The sequence below is a fragment of the Triplophysa dalaica genome, chromosome 10 (assembly GCF_015846415.1).
Source record: "Triplophysa dalaica isolate WHDGS20190420 chromosome 10, ASM1584641v1, whole genome shotgun sequence".
In the NCBI taxonomy this organism is placed as follows: Eukaryota; Metazoa; Chordata; class Actinopteri; order Cypriniformes; family Nemacheilidae; genus Triplophysa; species Triplophysa dalaica.
The window spans coordinates 9,850,943-9,868,936 of NC_079551.1; the positions used below are offsets into that span (position 1 = coordinate 9,850,943).

At 40.9% G+C, this 17,994-nt stretch overlaps 2 protein-coding genes across 3 annotated transcripts; both read left to right on the forward strand.

The window, feature by feature from the left end:
* Nucleotides 1-2,089: 2,089 nt before the first annotated feature.
* Nucleotides 2,090-4,812, forward strand: LOC130429651 (granzyme M-like). 2 transcript variants are annotated; one of them, XM_056758327.1, is made up of 7 exons: nt 2,090-2,225; nt 3,124-3,220; nt 3,308-3,380; nt 3,603-3,750; nt 3,888-3,999; nt 4,112-4,363; nt 4,463-4,812. In XM_056758327.1, the coding sequence occupies exons 3-7, from the start codon at nt 3,323-3,325 to the stop codon at nt 4,619-4,621; spliced, it is 729 nt and encodes a 242-aa protein (XP_056614305.1). In that variant the 5' UTR covers nt 2,090-2,225; nt 3,124-3,220; nt 3,308-3,322; the 3' UTR covers nt 4,622-4,812. The 2 variants fall into 2 exon arrangements, with proteins under 2 accessions (XP_056614305.1, XP_056614306.1); XM_056758328.1 differs by having other exon boundaries at nt 2,141-2,225; nt 3,120-3,220.
* A 7,149-nt stretch (nt 4,813-11,961) lies between these two features.
* LOC130430330 (granzyme M-like) lies at nt 11,962-13,604 on the forward strand. Its single transcript, XM_056759387.1, has 6 exons — nt 11,962-12,040; nt 12,128-12,200; nt 12,423-12,570; nt 12,690-12,801; nt 12,915-13,166; nt 13,266-13,604. Exons 2-6 carry the CDS (start codon nt 12,143-12,145, stop codon nt 13,449-13,451), a joined length of 756 nt encoding a protein of 251 aa, XP_056615365.1. The 5' UTR covers nt 11,962-12,040; nt 12,128-12,142; the 3' UTR covers nt 13,452-13,604.
* The last annotated feature ends 4,390 nt before the right edge of the window (nt 13,605-17,994 follow it).

Sequence of the window (17,994 nt, forward strand, 5' to 3'; positions counted from 1 at the left end):
GTTCATTAGTTAATACACAATGTTAACAGATTAAAAAAAACATTTTAGTAAATAATGAAATCAACATGTACTAATATTAAAATTTGCTGTTGTAGTATCATTCACTGTCATTTCATGTTAGCCAATGAATAACTGTGACTAATGTTGACAAATACAAACTTATTTTAAAGTGCTATTGGAAATATTATGATGAGAAAAACTAAATGAATAAAATAAAAGTGATTAAATGATTCATACTGGGCAAACCTACCCACCCTTAGTGCTGCCCCTGGAAGTCATGAACCGACCCACATCCTGTATTTATTGTATCTTGTGCTCTTTGTAAACTATAAAGTCTGTTTTCATTCACATTCAGCTGCTATTTATAATTAGGTAGATAAAAAGGACCAATGTTACTGTTCTGGATCCGGAAATTGGATTGTATTTTAAAATGCGCTTTGTTACGAAAATGTAAGAAGGAAATAAAAGTATAACACACAGATATGTACACAAAATCATATCACCTATACTAAAAATAAAAGGGGAGATAAGTCCCAGTAGTGTCTTCTAGAAGACCAGCAATGGGTAGAGGTCCACAGCTTCAGATCAAGAAAACAACTGACATTACACATTGAACTGACTGAACAGGGTAAGCGTGTTTTCTTATTGTATACTGGTCAGAGTCTTTGCAAAAAAAAAACAGATAAGAGGACTGGTCTCTAACTCTATTGACTATTACTCTTGAGCAGGTACCAGAATGGAGTATCATTGCCATAGATTTATTTTTGATTGATCAAATTTAGTTCAGATCAGTCTAGTTTATTAATTAAACCATGTTTATTTGCTTAAATTAAAAAGGTAGCAACATTCTGCGAATGTTGTTAAATGAACTTCAAGAAAAAGGGTCAACTTTCATGTCCAACAACCCAGTTTACTGACTTGGTGTCATTAAGCTGAAATAGGGAAATACGTCCTTTATAAGGTTAGTTCATCCAAGAATAAAACTTTTGAACAGCAAGTGAATCATCACAAAGATTAATATTTTTGGATGATGTGACCTTTTCCGTTAAAGCCAAGCACATGCTTAAAGGAATAGTTAACTCAAAAACAAAATGTATTTGTAGAACACCAAAGACATTGTAAGGATGTTGGTAAGCAAACAATGTGGGACCATAGACTTCTGTTGTATGGACAAAACCATTGAGACATTCCTTCAAATATCTTCTTTGGTGTTCCACAGAATAAAGAGTCATACCGGTTTTGAATGACATGAGGGTGAAAAAAAATTTGATGATAGACTCTTTCAGTAATTTGGTCATGACGACTGTATGTGCCCAGTCTATTTCATTTAATCTGAAGATTTGTGAGAGTTTAGAGCCCTCTTCTGGCAAAAGTGTGAATTGTTACGAAGAATATATTGAAATCGTGCCCCCTGCTAGATGATATGTTGAAATGAAAATGTAACCTTGTTTTTAAGAACATATTAGAAACAACTTCATAAAATCAGGTACTGTTGTTGTAACTCACATTCTCCATCCACACTTATATGACACAGATTTCTCAGTCAGATCTCACAGATTCTCATCTTCATCTTCTCATCATCATCTCTCTGCTCCTGTTGGGGTCTCTGCTGCCACATCCGAGCTTCTCTGGTAAGGCTCATTTAAAATGTTTTAGTTGGGAGAAATCTATACAATTCTATAAATATATGCTTCATAGCTGACATAGAAAATGTACATAAATATATTTTAATACTCAATGTTTGAAGCATCATAAGATATTTTAGTGCTTTAAGCGATCTCTCTCTCTCTCTCTCTCTCTATCTCGCTCTCTTAGTCAGTCTGAATGGCACTGAAGGACGACCTCACTCTAGACCTTACATGGTTTCTGTTCAGGATAATAGAAAACATACCTGTGGTGGATTCCTTATCACTGATCAGTTTGTCATGACTGCTACACATTGCCATACGTAAGCCTGCAATGATGAGTAACAACCATATTACAATTATAAAACAATTTGGGGTAGTACTGTACTGACCTCCAAAGCAATTTGTATAACTTATTAAATACAGGTAAATATTTTGATTATAGGCCTTGTTTTTTTTAACAGAGATGAAGCTCTGACAGTTTGGGCAGGTATCCATGATTTCACAAAGAAAGGGAGAACTATCCGCATTTATGTGAAGTCCTATTAAGTGCATTCAGACCGCACAACTGGTAATAAGGCTGATGTCATGGTTTTGGAGGTAATAAACTGCATTCAATACATTTAATTATTTCTAATCATTTTCTCTTCTAAAAGCTGAAACACAACATTGGGACCCTAATGTTGATTGTAAAAAAACTTAGAAAAAAAATCAAAGTTAACCACAGTGTGTTAACCACAAATGTTAAAGACTATTTACTCAAAAAATGTGCAACTTAAAATAAATCTATAAAATTTGTCTTTACTATTAAACAAAGCCATAACACACACAGACACAAAGATATTTAGAGTAATTTTTTTTGTAATGGACTTTACCATCATGGTTATGCAACCCTTACAAGATTGAATAATTTTTTTTAACCTTTTTATGCAGTTGATGCTGATCTCAGATAAGACCTTCCTCACACCAGGTGTGACAAACGGAAAGACAAATGCTTTTCAGTTGAAAAATGGTCAGCTTCCTATGTGTGGCTGAGCTCATACTGTGTGGTTAGTCACCTTGTGGTCACGATCATTGCTTTAGATCTGCGAGATAGTACCAAGAATCATGGGCTATTTAAGGCTAATTTATATAAAATAAACGTAATTTATAATTATGAATAAATGGGCCACTTTCCAATTTAATGCATGTTAGCGTTATTATTGTTTTACAAAATAGATTCATTGGTATATTGTTGTAGAGTTGTCTTAGTGACTGCTGTGGAATAAATATGACTCAATGTTGTGGCCATTAAAACCATTAAAAAAAGACCCATTTTAGCTTTTCTTCATGCTATTTCAAAATAGGCTTTTTTAACTAAGAGGGAAAAGGTAAAGAGTGAAATAGCATTGACGGAAATGAAAGTAACACATAGATGTATACGCATGAGCCCTTAAACTGACTATAAATAGAGATGATAAGTCTAAGAAGTTATTGTGTCTTCGTTTTCTTGAGAAAGGCGGTGAGTGGAAGACGATCCAGACATTCAGATCACAGCCTGAGTGAAAAATACCAAACATTACATCTTGAACACAGAGTTATAGCGCCTGAATAGGGTAAGCTTGTTATGTATTGTATATTCATAAAATATTAGATGAATAAAAAGGATGTTTTACACTGTTTTACTCTGAAATATCTCACAGATTTTCATCTTCATCATGATCATCATCTATCTGGTCCTGTTGGGATTTCTACTTCCACACTTGAGCTTCTCTGGTAAGATTAATTTAACAACATACATTATACCTTATTCATTTGTATTACGTTTTGGCAAGGGAGAGTCTACAATTAAATTATAACAATGAACCAATGACACATACTTTGGTCTTATAAAATTAGACTTCCATTTGCATAACTCAATATCTCATAAATCATGATTGATGTCCTATTAAAATGTTTATATCGATGAATATGTTGACCGGTATCTCTCACTTTCAGCCAGTGTGAAGGTGGGTATAGTGAATGGCACTGAAGCACGACCTCACTCCAGACCTTACATGGTTTCTATTCAGAAGGATGGAAGACATGTCTGTGGTGGATTCCTCATTTCTTCTCAATTTGTCTTGACTGCAGCTCATTGCAAAAGGTAATCCTGCATTGACAATTCTGGCTCAAATAAAATTTTGATTTTCTCACACCAGTTAGCACACTTTCAAAACCCTTTATAAAGACTTAATAAAACAGATAATAGTTCAATATTTTGAAGCTTGTTTCCTTTAACAGCGATGGAGCTTTGACAGTTTTGGCAGGTGTACATGACTTAACAAAGAAAGGAGATACTATGCGCTTTTGTGTGAAGTCCTATTACCAGCAGGCTGACCTCATGATTTTAGAGGTAATAACCTGTATACACATTGCCACATAAACATTTAACTATCCTTCCAGTTATTCTCATCATACTTATTTCTACTAAAAACAAATTAGATGATTGTGTTGTTGGATTACAGCTGGATGAAAGAGTCAAACTAAATGAGTACATCAAAAAGATCCGCTTACCAACGAAACCAACAGAAAGTATAGTGGATACTAACTGCAGTGTTTTAGGCTGGGGACTTAAGAGTATTTATGGGCCCATAAGTCTAATCCTCCAGGTGGCAAATGTGAAGCTTATGAGTGATGATATCTGTGAACGTCAATGGGGCCAGAAGTACCTAAATTCACAGATGATGTGTGTGTATGGCTATGGAGGATCCTGTAAAGTATGTCAAACAATCACTCCTGATTCACAGATTATGTCATGTATTCATTTGCTTTACTGAGGCCATGAATGCTAAAGTGTCTACTGTGTTGTTTTACAGGGGGATTCAGGAGGTCCTTTGGTTTGTGGCGACACAGCAGTTGGTGTTACGTACTTTGGTAGCATGTACAACTGCAACGATCCGGATCGTTTTAATGTTTATACAAAAATTTCAGCATTTCTTCCATGGATCAAGAAGATAACTAGAAGATCTGACTGAGTTGAAAAAGGATTTCATTTTTTTTTATAATTCTTTCTCCCCTACACATCCGTTAGACTGCAGCGAATAAAACTGTAAACTTTTTTCCCTGTTATGTCACAGAGTTGGACGTGTTTAGTGGTTGAATTTATATGAATTTCTTCAGAAATGTACTTTCTATTAAAAAATGCCTTTTGTCGACTGAAAATGAATGTTTTGTCTTCTTACTTTTTTTCACGTTCAAACATTCATGCACAACTATACACAAAGAAAGTGAAACAGAAGTCTATGCAGGCCAAACTGTAAATCCTAAATGATTTTTAACAAAATGCTTTCAATGACACATTGACCCAACAGGACTCCTGAACTTTGCAGAAGGAATATTTCATTTTGTGCTAAAGTTTTCAAAATCTTTAGGCCTACGATCAAATTTGCCATCAGGCTGTTTTGAATGTGTTTTTTGGAAGCAGCGTGTTAGCATTTGAAAAATGTGCTGAAATGATTAATTGTTTCGCAGGTGATGGAGAATGAATGACAAAATAGTTTTGTTAAGTGTACAGTATCATTGAATGCGTTTTGTGTGAAACCTATGAAAAACCAATAACAGTTTGGAGTGCATAGACTTCTTTTCTTCACACCTTCAGTATTGACCAATGCATGTTACATGTAGCAACCGAGGAAAAATACTGTGAACACAAGTCTAAGTTACAGACTTATCTATGTTAACCACAAATGTTAAAGACTATTTACTCAAAAAATGTGCAACTTAAAATAAATCTATACAAGTTGTCTTTACTATTAAACAAAGTCATAACACACGCAGACACAAAGATATTTAGAGTAATTATAACGACAATAGACCTATTTCACAGTGTGACGTGTACAAACCGGAAGTGGGGTGAACGCTTGTCCTGCAATGCTCTAGCTCCGTTCAGTACACAGAACAGCTGCGGAGACCAGAAGAGGTTAAGCATGTAGCGCTCACTTTATGCTGATTTGTCTAACATATGTCAGACCTTGATTATAAATAAATCACTCAAAAAACAATGTTTTTGTAATGTTTGTTCCCCTTCAGTCGGTCTGTGTTCACCACACATGGTCATCGTCATCCACAACTGTCATGATCCCGTTCTTGTCTTTGTATGTTCTGACTTTGGAGGTGTTTGTTTGTTTTGTCGAGCACGTGTTATCCTTTTCTAGCGGTTAGCACGCACTCGGTGTCTTTGTCATTTGCCACGCCCTCGTGTTTCCCCCGTCAGGGCTTTCCCCACACCGGTGACTTGTTTATTATTATCACTTGCACCTGTATTCTATTACCTCTCCTTAGTATTTCCCTTAAATACCCTCTGTTTTCCCTTGTTCCTTGTCTGACCGTTGCGTGTTTTTGCCAGTTCAGACTGCCGACGCTCTAGCGTGTTCTAGACGTCATTAGCATTAGCATTAGCCTTAGTCTTTGTCAAAGCCTTTGCCTTCACCTTAGCCTTAGCCTCAGCCTTAGCCTTGCTACCATCCTAGCATAAGCGTTCTGGATCGCTACTCCTACTTCTCTGTGTGTTTTCCTGCTACCCTGCCTTGCAATATCTCCCGTTACATCTACACAGATCCCGTTGGCGTTCCGGACTGCGATTCCCCTCCTCACTAGACTCCACCACTGCTCCTGGATTCCACCATTTACCGGGCTCTGCGGATTCTCTCGCCCTGTGAGTTCCGGGTCGAGTTTCCTCCCCGGACCCAGATCTCCACGGATTCTCCCGCCTGGCGGACTCAGCGTCGAGCTACCTTCTCGGACGTTAATCTCTTTAGATTCTTCCCCGTGGCCCGCAGGGGGTCGTCTGTGGTGTGCTTTGTGCCAGACTGTGGTGGATTTACTTGCCTGAATAAAAGCCTTGTTTTGCCCCGCATTTGAGTCTTTCCTTGTCTGCCATGACAGAACGGTCAGACCAACAACACGACTCAGCGGGACTGGATCATCTCAGGTCCGCCCTCCAACAATAGGGCATCATGCTTGGACAACAAACGACCCGCCTCGCCGCCTGTTCACAGGAAATAGAAGTTCTTTGCGGTCAATTGGCTTCCTTCAGACTTCAGGTCAACGAGCACCTAAGTGGAGCTACCCACTCAGGAGAACATTCATCCTCTCTCCCTCGCGGGAATCATGGCGAACCGGAACCTCACGCCAACAGCCCCCCCCTCTATGATGGGGATCCCAACGCCTGCAGGGCGTTCCTATCTCAGTGCGCCTTAGTCTTTGCTCTTCAACCGCGCCGATACTCTACCGAGGAGACTAGAGTGGCGTTTATCTTGACATTGTTGACTGGACGAGCTCGTGAGTGGGGAGTCGCAGTCTGGGAGGCCCAGGACCCCTGTTGTCGTTCGTTTCGTTGCTTCCGGGAGGAGATGGCCAGCCTATTCGATAGGTCAGCTCAGGGCGATGAGGCCGCCGCTCAGCTCTCCCGTGTTTCACAAGGCAGGGGTACTATCACGGACTACTCTATTCGCTTCAAGACTTTAGCAGCTGCCTGCAATTGGAATACAGGGGCCCTTCGATCTCGTTTCCTGGATGGACTAAGTCCGAACATCGCGGATGAGATAGCCGCGCTGGAACCTCCCCGAGACCTGGAGGATCTTATTAATGTCTGCCTGCGTATTGAGAGCCGTGTCAACGCACGCCGCCGCCGCCGTTCTCCACCTCCCTCCTGGCGACACCGGGATAACAACAGGGACACCAACCGAGATACCGGCCGGGACATTACCTCTTCCAGTTCCTCCCACAACCCCCCTGCAGAGCCAATGCAGCTCGGTCGTTCACGTCTCACCCCGAGCCAGAAACAAGAGCGGGTTCTTCAGGGCCTGTGTTTCTATTGCGGTGGAGCAGACCACGCGGTGGCGACTTGTCCATTAAAAGCCAACGCCCATCCGTAGAGCGGAGAGTCCGGGTGGGCGCCATCTCCAGATCCTCTCCTACTTCCCGCACACAACTGTCTTTTCGACTCTCTTTCGGACAAACCCAGCACTCCGGCCTTGCTCTGATCGACTCGGGAGCTGAAGGAAATTTTCTTGATGCCTCCACTGCACGAAGATGGAGGATCCCCATCTCTCCCCTCAATCAACCCATCTCTGTCTGGACGCTAGCGGGAAGACCGTTCACCACAATCACTCACGTTACCCCTCACGTAAGCCTTTTTCTTTCTGGGAATCATTGTGAGAGAATTAAGCTGTACATCCTCGATTCCCCCAATAACCCACTCATATTAGGGCATCCTTGGTTGTCACAGCATAGTCCTCACATTGATTGGGTTAACAATTCTATTCTTGCGTGGAGCTCTTTTTGTCATGTGTCTTGTCTTGGTCCTGCTCCCTCTCCTGTTTTTGTTTCTCCCGAGTTTCAGGTGGATACTGCTGATTTGGCCGGGGTCCCGGAGGAGTATCACGACTTGGGATCCGTTTTCAGCAAGTCACGAGCTACCTCTCTTCCTCCTCACCGGCCTTACGACTGCGCCATAGATCTCCTCCCAGGCACTTCTCCGCCCAAGGGTCGCCTTTATTCCCTTTCCAGTCCAGAAAGAGAGGCTATGGACAAGTATATCCGTGAATCATTGAACGCTGGGCTCATTCGTCACTCCTCCTCGCCGGCCGGTGCGGGTTTCTTCTTCGTGGAGAAGAAGGACGGCTCCCTGCGCCCCTGTATTGATTATCGAGGTTTGAACGAAATCACGGTAAAGAATAAATACCCCTTACCGTTAATGTCGTCCGCCTTCGAACTTTTACAGGGAGCCAGGGTCTTTACTAAACTAGACCTACGCAACGCCTATCACCTTGTTCGTATTCGCGAGGGGGATGAGTGGAAGACAGCATTTAACACACCTTCTGGACATTACGAGTATTTGGTACTCCCGTTTGGCTTGACCAATGCTCCAGCTGTCTTCCAGAGCCTCATTAATGATGTGTTGGGAGACATGATTAATCGTTTTGTCTTTGTATACCTGGATGACATCCTTATCTTCTCCCCCTCTCTCCAGGAACATAACCGACACGTTAGAGAGGTCCTCCAGCGTCTTCTTGAAAATAAGCTGTTCGTCAAGGCGGAGAAGTGCGACTTCCATTCCGATACGGTTTCGTTCCTTGGCCACGTAATTTCTCCCCGAGGCGTTGGGCCTGACATATCCAAGATCAAAGCTGTTGCCGAATGGCCCACCCCTGACTCTCGTAAGGCCTTACAGCGGTTCCTGGGGTTCGCCAATTTTTACAGGCGATTCATCCGGGGATTCGGCCAGGTGGCCACTCCGCTCACAGCATTAACCTCCACCAAGGTCCCGTTCTCTTGGAATTCTAATGCACAGGTAGCCTTTGAAAAACTTAAGTCCAGATTTGTCTCTGCACCTGTGCTCTGTTTTCCAGATCCCGAGCGGCAATTTATTGTCGAGGTTGATGCTTCTGACGTCGGGGTAGGCGCAGTTTTGTCCCAGCGTACCAGTCATGACGAGAAGGTGCACCCTTGTGCATTCTACTCACACCGCCTCAGCCCTGCTGAACGAAACTACGATATCGGCAACAGAGAGCTGCTGGCGGTTCGTCTTGCTTTGGGTGAGTGGCGCCACTGGTTGGAAGGGTCGTCACAGCCTTTCTTGGTCTGGACGGACCATAAAAACTTAGAGTATGTCCATTCAGCCAAGAGGTTGAATTCGCGTCAGGCCCGTTGGGCACTCTTCTTCGGCAGATTCAACTTTACCCTATCGTACCGGCCTGGTTCCAAGAACGTCAAGCCGGATGCACTCTCTCGTCTCTTTGAGCCCCCTGGGAGGGAGCCGTCTACTGATGTCATTCTCCCCAGAAGAGTGGTGATAGGCTCCCTCACCTGGGACATCGAGAGACGAGTGACGGAGGCCGGTCGTGGGGTACAAGTGCCAGAAGAGTGTCCAGCGGATAAACTGTTCGTTCCGGCCTTGACACGTTCTGAAGTCCTCCAGTGGTGTCATTCGTTCAGGTTGGTCGGCCATCCAGGAGTACAGGGAACCGTGGCATCAGTGCGCCAGCGGTTTTGGTGGCCTTCAATATCCACCGATGTCAGACAGTTCGTGTTGGCTTGCCCGGTGTGCGCTCAGAATAAGACGTCCTGCCGCCCACCTGCTGGTCTTCTTCGTCCCCTCCCCATTCCCTCCCGCCCTTGGTCTCACATCGCTCTGGACTTTGTTACGGGCCTTCCTCCCTCCAGAGGAAACACAGTTATCCTCACGGTGGTTGACCGATTCTCCAAGGCGGCTCATTTCATCCCCCTTCCCAAACTCCCTTCCTCCCGAGAGATGTCTCAACTGATGGTGGATCACGTCTTCCGCATTCATGGTTTTCCGGTTGACGTCGTTTCCGATAGGGGTCCTCAGTACACGTCTCGCTTTTGGAAGGAGTTCTGTAGACAAATCGGGGCCTCAGCGAGTTTGTCTTCAGGCTTTCACCCTCAGACCAATGGGCAGTGCGAACGAGCCAACCAGGATCTCGGACGGAGACTCCGCTGTCTGACATCCAACAGCCCTAACTCCTGGAGCCAACAGCTCTCTTGGGTGGAGTATGCCCACAACTCCCTCCCCATCTCCTCCTCAGGTATGTCACCATTTGAGTGCTCTCTTGGTTACCAACCCCCTTTGTTTCCCACCCAGGAACTCGATGCGGCGGTCCCCTCGGCTCTGGCTTTCGTCCAACGATGCCGCCGCACCTGGACGAAAGCCAGAAAGGTTTTGGCCCGAATCTCCCTGAGGACCAAGGCCGCGGCTGACCGTCACCGGTCCTCTCCTCCAACCTATGTGTGCGGTCAACGGGTATGGCTTTCCACCAAGGACCTTCCTCTCCGGGTTCCTTCTCGCAAGCTGGTTCATTGGGCCGTTCCGTATCGCCAAGGTGGTTAATCCGGTGGCCGTACGGCTCAAGCTCCCACCTCCTCTTGGTCGTATTCATCCTGTGTTCCACGTGTCTAGGGTTAAACCAGTGGTCACATCCCCTCTCAACCCCGCCAGTTCTCGACCCACCCCCCCTCCCCCGCGGCTCGTGGACGGAGCTCCAGCTTACACTGTCAGGAAGCTTCTTGACGTCCGTCGCCACGGCAGGGGATTCCAATACCTAGTGGACTGGGAGGGCTATGGCGCAGAAGAGAGGTCTTGGGTTCCTTCTCGTGACGTGCTGGATCGGTCTTTGGTCATGGACTTTCACCGGAGACGAGGTGAGCCCCCTCCCTAAGCGCCTAGGGGCGCTGGTGGGGGGGGGGGTACTGTCATGATCCCGTTCTTGTCTTTGTATGTTCTGACTTGGGAGGTGTTTGTTTGTTTTGTCGAGCACGTGCTATCCTTTTCTAGCGGTTAGCACGCACTCGGTGTCTTTGTCATTTGCCACGCCCTCGTGTTTCCTTGTCTGCCATGACACACAACCCTCTGATCTGAACTCAAGAGTTTCTAAACTATTAAAGTAAGCGATATATCATTTTGTGGTCTGCATTTTTCCAATAATACATTTATTTGTCATTTTAATTTTGAAGGGGATCCTACATAGGTTGGGAATTTGTAAATTGTTTTTGTATATATACACTGGGTTGATAAACATTAGCAAATGTCAACATAAAGTTCTGTCCTCCAGCATTAAGTAGAAAACACTAGCATGCACTTAAATAAATAGCAAACAAAAACTAATCACTGGATAATTCTCTTTGAGTTTAGTGAACAATTAATTCTAAACTTTTTTTAGTAATGTGCTTTACCATCATGGTAATGCAACCCCTTACAAGATTGAATAAAATTTCTAGCATTTCATGCAGTTGATGCTGATCTCAGATAAGACCTTCCTCACACCAGGTGTGACAAACGGAAATACAAATGCTTTTCAGTGGAAAAATGGTCAGCTTCCTATGTCAGGCTGAGCTCATACTGTGTGGTTAGCCACGTTGTGGTCACGATCATTGCTTCAGATCTGCAAGATAGTACCAAGAATCATGGGCTATTTAAGGCTAATTTATATAAAATAAACGTAATTTATAATTATGAATAAATGGGCCACTTTCCAATTTAATGCATGTTAGCATTATTGTTTTACAAAATAGATTCATTGGTATATTGTTGTAGAGTTGTCTTAGTGACTGCTGTGGAATAAATATGATTCAATGTTGTGGCCACAAACGTATTTAAACCATTAAAAAAAGACCCATTTTAGCTTGTCTTCATGCTATTTCAAAATAGGCTTTTTTAACTAAGAGGGAAAAGGTAAAGAGTGAAATAGCATTGACGGAAATGAAAGTAACACATAGATGTATACGCATGAGCCCTTAAACTGACTATAAATAGAGATGATAAGTCTAAGAAGTTCTTGTGTATTCGTTTTCTTGAGAAAGGCGGTGAGTGGAAGACGATCCAGACATTCAGATCACAGCCTGAGTGAAAAACACCTAAAATTACCCTGAATAGGGTAAGCTTGTTATGTATTGTATATTCATAAAATATTAGATGAATAAAAAGGATGTTTTACACTGTTTTACTCTGAAATATCTCACAGATTTTCATCTTCATCATGATCATCATCTATCTGGTCCTGTTGGGATTTCTACTGCCACACTTGAGCTTCTCTGGTAAGATTAATTTAACAACATACATTATACCTTTTTCATTTGTATTACGTTTTGACAAGGGAGATTCTACAATTAAATTATAACAATGAACCAATGACACATACTTTGGCCTTATAAAATTAGACTTCCATTTGCATAACTCAATATCTCATAAATCATGATTGATGTCCTATTAAAATGTTTATATCGATGAATATGTTGACCGGTATCTCTCACTTTCAGCCAGTGTGAATGTGGGTATAGTGAATGGCACTGAAGCACAACCTCACTCCAAACCTTACATGGTTTCTATTCAGAAGGATGGAAGACATGTCTGTGGTGGATTCCTCATTTCTTCTCAATTTGTCTTGACTGCAGCTCATTGCAAAAGGTAATCCTGCATTGACAATTTTTTTTTCGCACACCAATTACCACACTTTCAAAACCCTTTATAAAGACTTAATAAAACAGATAAAGGTTCAATATTTTGAAGCTTGTTTCCTTTAACAGCGTTGGAGCTTTGACAGTTTTGGCAGGTGTACATGACTTAACAAAGAAAGGAGATACTATGCGCTTTTGTGTGAAGTCCTATTACCAGCAGGCTGACCTCATGATTTTAGAGGTAATAAACTGTATACACATTGCCACATAAACATTTAACTATCCTTCCAGTTATTTCTCATCAAACTTATTTCTACTAAAAACAAATTAGATGATTGTGTTGTTGGATTACAGCTGGATGAAAGAGTCAAACTAAATGAGTACATCAAAAAGATCCGCTTACCAACGAAACCAACAGAAAGTATAGTGGATACTAACTGCAGTGTTTTAGGCTGGGGATTTACGAGTATTTATGGGCCCATAAGTCTAATCCTCCGGGAGACAAATGTGAAGCTTATGTGTGATGATGTCTGTCAACGTCAATGGGGCCAGAAGTACCTACATTCACAGATGATGTGTGTGTATGGCTATGGAGGATCCTGTAAAGTATGTCAAACAATCACTCCTGATTCACAGATTATGTCATGTATTCATTTGCTTTACTGAGGCCATGAATGCTAAAGTGTCAACTTTGTTGTTTCACAGGGGGATTCAGGAGGTCCTTTGGTTTGTGGCGACACAGCAGTGGGTGTTACATACTTTGATAGCATGTACAACTGCAACGATCTGGATCGTTTTAATGTTTATACAAAAATTTCAGCATTTCTTCCATGGATCAAGAGGATAACTAGAACTAGAATTGATAAAAGGATTTCAATATTTCCTTTATAATTCTTTCTCCCCAAAACCCTCCGTTAGACTGCAGCAAATATAATTGTAAACATCTTTTCCCTGTTATGTCACAGAGTGATAAATTCAACGACTATGTGTTTAATGGTTGAATTTCTATGAATTTCAGAAATGTACTTTCAATTAAAAACTGCATTTTGTCTCCTGCAAATGAAAGCATTGTCTGATTACTTTTTTCACATGCTAACATGCATGCACACATATTCACACAGAAAGTGAAACAGAAGTCTATGCAGGCCAAACTGTAAATCCTAAATGATTTTTAACAAAATGCTTTCAATGACCACATTGACCCAGCAGGACTCCTGAACTTTGCAGAAGGAATATTTCATATTCTGCTAAAGTTTTCAATATCTTTAGGCCTACTATGAAATTTGCCATCAGTCTGTTTTGAATGTGTTTTTTGGAAGCAGTGTGTTAGCGTTTGAGAAATTTTCGCAGGTGATGTAGTATAAATAACAAAATAGTTTTGTTAAGTGTACAGTATCATTGAATGCGTTTTGTGTGAAACCAATGAAAAACCAATTACAGTTTGGCGTGCATAGACTTCTTTTCTTCAGACCTTCAGTATTGACCAATGCATGTTACATGTAGCAATCGAGAAAAAAAACTGTGAACACAAGACTAAGTTACAGACTTATCTGTGTTGACCACAAATGTTATCGACTATTTACTCAAAAAATGTGCAACTTAAAATAAATCTTTAAAATTTGTCTTTACTATTAAACAAAGCCATAACACACACAGACACAAAGATATTTAGAGTAATTATAACGGCAATAGACCTATTTCACAGTGTGACGTGTACAAACCGGAAGTGGGGTGAACGCTTGTCCTGCAATGCTCTAGCTCCGTTCAGTACACAGAACAGCTGCGGAGACCAGAAGAGGTTAAGCATGTAGAGCTCACTTTATGCTGATTTGTCTAACATATGTCAGACCTTGATGATAAATAAATCACTCAAAAAACAATGTTTTTGTAATGTTGTTTCCCCTTCAGTCGGTCTGTGTTCACCACACATGGTCATCGTCATCCACAACCCTCTGATCTGAACTCAAGAGTTTCTAAACTATTAAAGTAAGCGATATATCATTTTGTGGTCTGCATTTTTCCAATAATACATTTATTTGTCATTTTAATTTTGAAGGGGATCCTACATAGGTTGGGAATTTGTAAATTGTTTTTGTATACCCAGCTGGCACACAACGTCATAAGACGTCATTATTTGGTTGCATTTAGGTTGCGACGTCAGGTGACCAAAATCTAATGTCGGTTCAACGTCTAATACTAATGTTAATTTGACGTCCAATACCGACGTCAGCCGACGTTTAAATTTGGTTGATTGTTGGTTGTCTTGTTAAATAACCTACATCCAACGTCGACCCAACATCTTAAGCCAACGTCAAGTTGACGTCAAATTCTGACATTTAGTTAGTTGGAATAATAACCAAAATCCAACGTCTTGTTAACGTCATAGAAGAACGTCCACCCGACGTCAAGTTCTAACATTATTAGACGTTGGTATTTTGTTGATTGTTGGTTGTGTTGTAAAATAACTTAAATTCAACGTCCACCCAACATCTCAAGCCAACGTCAAGTGGACGTCAAATACTGACATTTAGTTAGTTGGAATAATAACCAAAATTCAACGTCTTGTTAACGTCATAAAATAACTTTCACCCGACGTCAAGTTCTAACATCATTAGACGTTGGTTTTTGTTGATTGTTGGTTGTGTTGTAAAATAACCTAAATTCAACGTCGACCCAACATCTTAAGCCAACGTCAAGTTGACGTCAAATTCTGACATTTAGTTAGTTGGAATAATAACCAAAATCCAACGTCTTGTTAACGTCATAGAAGAACGTCCACCCGACGTCAAGTTCTAACATTATTAGACGTTGGTATTTTGTTGATTGTTGGTTGTGTTGTAAAATAACTTAAATTCAACGTCCACCCAACATCTCAAGCCAACGTCAAGTGGACGTCAAATGCTGACATTTAGTTATTCAGAATAATAACCAAAATCCAACATCTTTTTAACGTCAAAATAGGAACGTCCACCCGACATCAAGTTCTAACATCATTAGACGTTGGTTTTTGTTGATTTTTGGTTGTGTTGTAAAATAACTTAAATTCAACGTCAACCCAACCTCTCAAGCCAACGTCAAGTGTACGTCAAATACTGACATTTAGTAAGTTGGAATAATAACCAAAATTCAACGTCTTGTTACGTCATAAAAGAACGTTCATCCGACGTCAAGTTCTAACATCATTAGACGTTGGTATTTTGTTGATTTTTGGTTGTGTTGTAAAATAACTTGAATTCAACGTCAACCCAACATCTCAAGCCAACGTCAAGTGGACGTCAAATACTGACATTTAGTAAGTTGGAATAATAACCAAAATTCAACGTCTTGTTACGTCATAAAATAACGTTCACCCGACGTCAAGTTCTAACATCATTAGACGTTGGTATTTTGTTGATTTTTGGTTGTGTTGTAAAATAACTTGAATTCAACGTCAACCCAACATCTCAAGCCAACGTCAAGTGGACGTCAAATACTGACATTTAGTTAGTTGGAATAATGACCAAAATTCAACGTCTCGTTACGTCATAAAATAACGTTCACCCGACGTCAAGTTCTAACATCATTAGACGTTGGTATTTTGTTGATTTTTGGTTGTGTTGTAAAATAACTTGAATTCAACGTCAACCCAACCTCTCAAGCCAACGTCAAGTGGACGTCAAATACTGACATTTAGTAAGTTGGAATAATAACCAAAATTTAACGTCTTGTTAACGTCATAAAATAACGTTCACCCGACGTCAAGTTCTAACATCATTAGACGTTGGTATTTTGTTGATTTTTGGTTGTGTTGTAAAATAACTTGAATTCAACGTCAACCCAACATCTCAAGTCAACGTCAATTTGACGTCAAATACTGACATTTACTAAGTTGGAATAATAACCAAAATCCAACCTCTTTTTAACGTCAAAATAAGAACGTCCACCCGACGTCAAGTTCTAACATCATTAGACGTTGGTATATTGTTGATTGTTGGTTGTGTTGTAAAATAACTTAACTACAACGTCAACCCAACATCTCAGGTCAACGTCAAGTTGACGTCAAATACTGACATTTAGTTATTCAGAATAATAACCAAAATCCAACATCTTTTTAACGTCAAAATAGGAACGTCCACCCGACATCAAGTTCTATCATCATTAGACGTTGGTATTTTGTTGATTGTTGGTTGTGTTGAAAAATAACTAAAGTACAACGTCAACCCAACATCTCAAGTCAACGTCAAGTTGACGTCAAATACTGACATTTAGTTAGTTGGAATAATAACCAAAATTCAATGTACTCTTAACGTCATGAGAAGATCGCCCACACAACATCAAATTCTAACTACATTAGACGTTGATATTTTGTTGATTTTAGGTTGTGTTCTAAATTAACCAAGATACAACATCAAGCCAACGTGTCAAACCTAAGTGAAATTATATACTGACATATCAAGCCACTCCCTCAAACCAATACCAATTTACAGAGTAATTGTTCATAAGATTTTATGGAAGTTTTTGTTTATTGTCGAAAGGTGTTTGTTCATAAAATAAATTAGAACAAAATTAGTCTCCTCAGAGGTTGTGGTAGAAAAAAAAAATTTGTGGACAACCTAACTTTCCTATGATGACTTAAAACGCATCATTTGTGCACAAGAACTTCACAAAAAAAGATTGCAGACCAAATTCTGGGTCAGCGTAAAGGTTAGATAATCTAAACAGAGGCTGCTTTGATGACAAGTGAATATTCAATGAATACAATATACATTTTTGACAAGAAATGACATCAAAAGTGAAACAATTGTCACAAATGACCACTGTCAATGGCTAGAGCTGACCACAGCTTTCGGATGCCATGTTTATTTGTTGATGTCGCAAGAATATTTGAGGGCATAAAATAATATCCACCTGCTTTGGTGTAACGTGTGGCCCGAGTATGGCGTCCTTTATTTGGAATTTGTGCTTTGAATTTCACACATCCAATTTACACACACACCGTAAATAAACACCCAGAGCAGTTGGGAGCCTTTTTTGCAGCACTGCCCAGAAGGGAGCAGTTGGGGTTCAGTACCTTGCTCAAGGGTCTTAGGTACCTCATTGAAGGTGGAAGAGAGCGCCAGTCACTCACCCCCACCTACAATCCCTGCTATTACTCGGACTTAAACCTGCAACCTTTGAGTCCGTCTCTCTAACCATTTGGCCATACACTTTGCCCTACAAAGTGTTTTTAATCTTCCATTTTAAAGTGGAACATATAGAGCTCCAACAGTCATGTGAAGTTTTCTGCTTAAACCACCATGCTGGCAATCAAGAACAGCATGAGTTTCAAGGCAACAGAGTTCACTGGCCCTTTTATATCAAAATACATGGACATGTAAATAGCAAAACCTAATGGATTAAACATAGAAGATCCCTATAATGCCCCGGTGCACTTTTAACATGTATCAAAATAGAA